This window comes from Triticum aestivum, chromosome 6D (assembly GCF_018294505.1).
Source record: "Triticum aestivum cultivar Chinese Spring chromosome 6D, IWGSC CS RefSeq v2.1, whole genome shotgun sequence".
NCBI lineage: Eukaryota > Viridiplantae > Streptophyta > Magnoliopsida > Poales > Poaceae > Triticum > Triticum aestivum.
In genome coordinates, this window is record NC_057811.1 from 370,008,955 (window position 1) to 370,013,907 (window position 4,953).

Below are 4,953 nucleotides of genomic sequence, written 5' to 3' on the forward strand. Positions count from 1 at the left end.
AACGCTTCCGCTCGCGATCTACAAGGGTATGTAGATGCACTCCTTTCCCCTCGTTGCTAGTATACTCCATAGATGCATCTTGGTGAGCGTAGGAAAATTTTAAAATTATGCTACGATTCCCAACACAAGGAGGGCGCCGTCATCGTCCTCGACAGCGACGAGGAGGACGAGGGCGGGCGTCCAACGCGCCACCGCGCCTCGGCGACCCTGGCCAGGGCTGCAGCATGGACGGCGCCGGCCCAAGCCAGCCGCGCGACGACGACGACGGCGATGACTACACCCGCTTCTACAGGCTCCTAGGCATGTAGACGGCGGCGGCGGCGGCGGTGGCTAGGCGTAGTTTGGCGTAGTTCAGGCGTAGTTTGCATGTTTTAGTCTTTTCTGTACAAATTTCAATGAAGTTTCGCCGAGTTCGTGCAAAAGTCGCCGAGTTTGCATATATTTTGTACGCAACGTCGCCAAACCCGGGGCGACCTATGGGCCGACGACTGGGAGCTAGGTCGCCCCCACGCACCAATCTAGCGCCGGCTCGCCCCCAGGCGGCTCTTTTTCGGCGCCCTGGGGGGCCGAACGGCTGGAGATGCTCTCAGTGCTTGCCCAGAGGGTGACCGCCATGTAGCCTCCCTCGAATTAGTGTCTCTGAAATACCTCTATGTCCAGAAAACGTTATAAGTCTGATAACTCAAAAACATGTCTATCCATCGAAAAAAAAACTAAAAAACATGTCTAGCAGTATTTGCCAAAAATGATGTTCATGCATATATTTACAATGTTCCTCTAGTTTAGGTACACTATTTAAGTACCTGATCACAACATGTCTTTAGATTTGAACATATTTTTCACACAATGGGACCTGCCTCCACCATCTATTGTACAAATTTATAAGCGCATCTAGTTGATGATTACTTCTACAATAGAGCCCCTGTAATAAACCTATGGTTCAGTACAGCCTCAGCAATTGGTCTTTTACGGTAATCCGGATTAAGCATTGCCTACAGAAAAGAAATCAGTGTAAGACCCTTTGTTAAAGATGAAGGAATCGAAAGTAGATTCACTGAGTCCACAGTTAATATAGTAAGTATACATAAGTATCATCTGCAGCAGCAGAAGGTTTGTGAACAGACAAATTTAACTATAATCGTAGAGGCAAACCTGCAGCAACTCCCAGCCGGCACCATCACCTAAATCTAGAAAGTTTACAGCTTCCGACAATTTATCATCTTCCAGGCAATACCTATGTGAGTTCATAAACATAGATAAGCATGCATATTGATTCTGAATATCACAAATCACAACTAACGATCAGGTAAAAAATAAGCGAGAGCAGATTTTATCAAATGAATTTGGAAAGCAGAATTATTCAAACATTGGAATGTTTAAACTTTAAACCATGTACATGTTTTGTTCTAGCGATTCATACTCTCTTGCAGCATAAATGTCGAGACGGAAAGTGTTCTCCAAGAGCCTCTGCAGAATAAATAAGTACTTTGTTAGATATCACAGTGTTTAAAGGAAAATAATATTTTTCCTATGAACTTTTCTTTCCAGGAATTTCTCTTACGAACTTAAATCCAAATTATAATCAAGAACCTGCAAGGAAATGCCATCCATAATGCCTGCTTCGCAAAACGGAATAAATGCCATGTATGCAATAAGCAACCCAGCTCCATATCTGTGTTTTTCCAATCACACGTATATGTGAGAGACTTGCATTTTGTAACTCGAAAAAAGAAAAAGAAATACTTGCATGTCATCAGCTACTCCAAAAGCTCGCTTCTCCAAAGGAGTTGATGCTCCAGCAGCAGATGCTCGACGCCAAAGACCATCTGACAAAGCTCCAACCCCCATAGACGAATACCTGTCATTATAAAAGTATATCTATTCTCTAAAGCGTTTTCTCATTGGTAAAAGAAAATGCAGAAAGGATGGAGCTATACCCGATATCTACAGAAAATGCCAAATCACGGAGCTGTGGAAGTAAATAGTATCCATTTTTCTCTGCAACAGTGCTAAATAAGAGAAAGTTACACTAAGTAGTAACAGAACTGAGAATGAGTCATAAGCTGTAGAATGGGAAGTAAAACAAGGAAGATGCAGAATACTTGAGAACAACAGAAGAGGGGCCAAGGCTTTGGTGCAGTCTATCATGATTATGCATGTGGACAAGGCCACACATAGCTCCATTAAGCAGCCTAAGGACAAAATATTTCCTCAGTTCCAATTTGTATGCACGATCATAGGGATTCCAAAAATTAGGCCGTTCCTTCAACTGCCTTTCACTGGTTATTTTTGCATAGTCTGCAGCACTGTATCTCCCATCATCGCGGAAAGCAAGCCACTGTAGAAAAATTACATCAGTCTAAAAGCATTACAGGATCGTCTATGACCTGATAAAGTTATGTGGTAGACCTGCTCTCCAGTAGCTGTCTCAAATGCTCCTAACAGAAACTGAATGTTCTCACAGATATCCCTTGCATCACTCTGAAAGTAGAAGGCAAGGAATAGAAATTATTTTTTGGAAATGTCATGTCTGACATACTCATTCAGATCGGCAAGTTCAATCTCTGTTAATTTTTCACGATTTTCCTAACCTGAAGAAAAGCATGAGTCCTCAGCTCATTCAGTGCCATCAAATTAGCTTCAGAAGCACCAGCAATAGCTCCAGGGTATACCTTGTAGCATAAACCTATGTCTTAGCACATATAAGATCATAAATGAACTCATATGTCTGGGAAAGCTAATAACTAACACCATCAGATAAACCAACAAAATTGAATGGCTGGAAAATCGAAGTGAAAAAAGAAGAAAAACTTGGAACTATTGGCCCTGCCCCTACCACAAATAATCTTCACAAGGCACTGTTGAATCAAAGGGTGCTATCTGCATACGATTACGTAAGACTGGCCTTACTAGTATTATGTGTCATGTGATACAATTGAAACACTATGAGCATGTACATTTTAAAATGCATGGATGACCCATATCACACTTATTAGCATTACAGGACCGTGTGTAACTATACATGGTAGATTGAAAATCCGAGCTATACCTTAAATACAGTTTGTGTGCCCTTCAATGGACCTTGCACCACTCTTCCCTCGTACAGTCTGCAATAGACTATGATACATGTATAGTATCAGTAGACCTTTTCTAAAAAGTTACACATCGAAACAACATCTTAGATAGAAGGAAATAACCTAATTTTCACTTGTCCTTCTCCAACATCTTGGACTCTTAATCGCTCAATCTCTTCCGGTGAATATCCAAGACTAAGGTCTTGATTAACAGCATCGTTTGGAAACCCTCCAGACTGAGAAGATGAATAGCTGTTTCACATGACAAGAGTGTTGGAACTCGTGGTGGTTACATAAATAGAAATATATGTCCTTACGTTTACCACTCAAAATATCCGATGGTCCTTTTAACAACTCGAAATATAAGAGTAAAAACAGACACAGCATCCATGGCCCCATAACATAATACTGGTACTGGTACAAAGTTCTGTGGAAATTTTCTTGTAGGAAATCAGCAACATCGACATCTGAATAGGCATATTGAACCTCCTTGTCATTTACTGTAGCTCTGATGGATACATTACATATTTCCTAAAATTGAACCACATGATGTTCCTATTTGTTGCACGATACTGCTGGTAATCTCTGGTGAATTTATCTGAAGTGTCCTAAGCTAACTAAGCAAAGGGAAATGTCAAAACCAGACAGTATCCTGAACAATTTCAACATATTCTGTCAATCTCACCACAGTATCCTGAATAATTTCACCCCAAGAAAAACACACAGACTTGCCATTTCCAGTGATTTCTGCTGGAAATAACTAATTAAAATAACCTAAGCAACATGCCAGTGAACGGCACGAATGCTCGAACCAATTCCACCCCCGCACACAGCCCTACCGTCCTAAGTTTTGAATCAACTCAGAACGTAAGCACACATCTCCCCGTAGGTACTACAACTCTAAGCTCTGTAGGGAAACGCAAAGGGGAGAGGACCCAAACATGCTGACCTTGTGATGTTCATGAAGCCATAGCTACCCAATAATCTGCCGACCTCGAAGTACGCGGGGTTGGTCATCAGCGCCGCCGAAATCGGCCGTAGAGATCGTGGGCGAGGGCTCCGGCGCCGCCCCCCGGGCTCCGGCGAGACGAGGAAGCGCGCGGGGAGAGCCTTCAGCATCGTAACAGACGGAGTCCGTCGCCACTGCGCTGCGCACAAGCCTGAAACTGACTGGTGTTTCTGGGGATAGACAGCTCAAGCCTCCCAGCCGCAGAAACGAAAAAGCTACTGGGAGGATGTATCGCCGATAACGGGCCGCGAGGATCGCCTGTCGCACCATTATCGGCCCATCAGAAGTTTCCTTGCCCTTTTTATTTTGCGTGTTTATTTTCGCTTTTCGCTTTTCTGATTTTTTTATTTTTATTTACATTAATATTTCGATTTTATTTTATTTCCATTATTATATCATTCAAAATTCAGTTATTAATAGAACGAATCACACTTTTACCACTAAACTATACCCGCTACATTGTGGATTATGGTATAAATGCCGTTGGTACTTCTACTTCAATCGCTCGCCTTTACTTTAGGATTTAGATAGCCCCTTTGGTCTGTAAAATAAATATTTTCTTACCATGCTAATAGCGCCTCAACTAAATGTATTTATTTTTATTAGGATCCTATTCTCCTTTTAGTTTTATGTTAAATTTATTTTCTGCTTTCTGTTTTTTTTCTTTTGCCACACATTCATGCACTTTTTTCAGACAAACTTTTTTTCAAAGTCATGAACATCTATTTGAAAATACATGAAATTTTTTTCTGAAAATACACAAACATTCTATTCTAGGAATGGTTAATTTTATCTGGCCAAGTCCTACATAACATTTATGTGGCAAATCGTCATCTTCATGTCAATACAAGTCTAAGCAACTGATCATGG

The 4,953-nt window shown here is 41.6% G+C and overlaps 1 protein-coding gene across 4 annotated transcripts; it reads right to left on the reverse strand.

The window, feature by feature from the left end:
- Positions 1 to 714: 714 nt before the first annotated feature.
- Positions 715 to 4,306, reverse strand: LOC123145154 (uncharacterized). 4 transcript variants are annotated; one of them, XR_006472135.1, is made up of 12 exons: positions 4,024 to 4,306; positions 3,198 to 3,326; positions 3,050 to 3,107; positions 2,592 to 2,672; positions 2,410 to 2,481; positions 2,103 to 2,338; positions 1,938 to 2,009; positions 1,748 to 1,858; positions 1,566 to 1,672; positions 1,421 to 1,467; positions 1,153 to 1,234; positions 715 to 992 (listed from the first exon to the last, which is right to left on the reverse strand). XR_006472135.1 is itself a non-coding variant. In XM_044564489.1 (12 exons), the coding sequence occupies exons 1-12, from the start codon at positions 4,191 to 4,193 to the stop codon at positions 909 to 911; spliced, it is 1,224 nt and encodes a 407-aa protein (XP_044420424.1). In that variant the 5' UTR covers positions 4,194 to 4,306; the 3' UTR covers positions 715 to 908. The 4 variants fall into 4 exon arrangements, 2 of the variants coding, with proteins under 2 accessions (XP_044420424.1, XP_044420423.1); XR_006472136.1 differs by having other exon boundaries at positions 1,397 to 1,467; XM_044564489.1 differs by having other exon boundaries at positions 1,591 to 1,672.
- Positions 4,307 to 4,953: the final 647 nt, after the last annotated feature.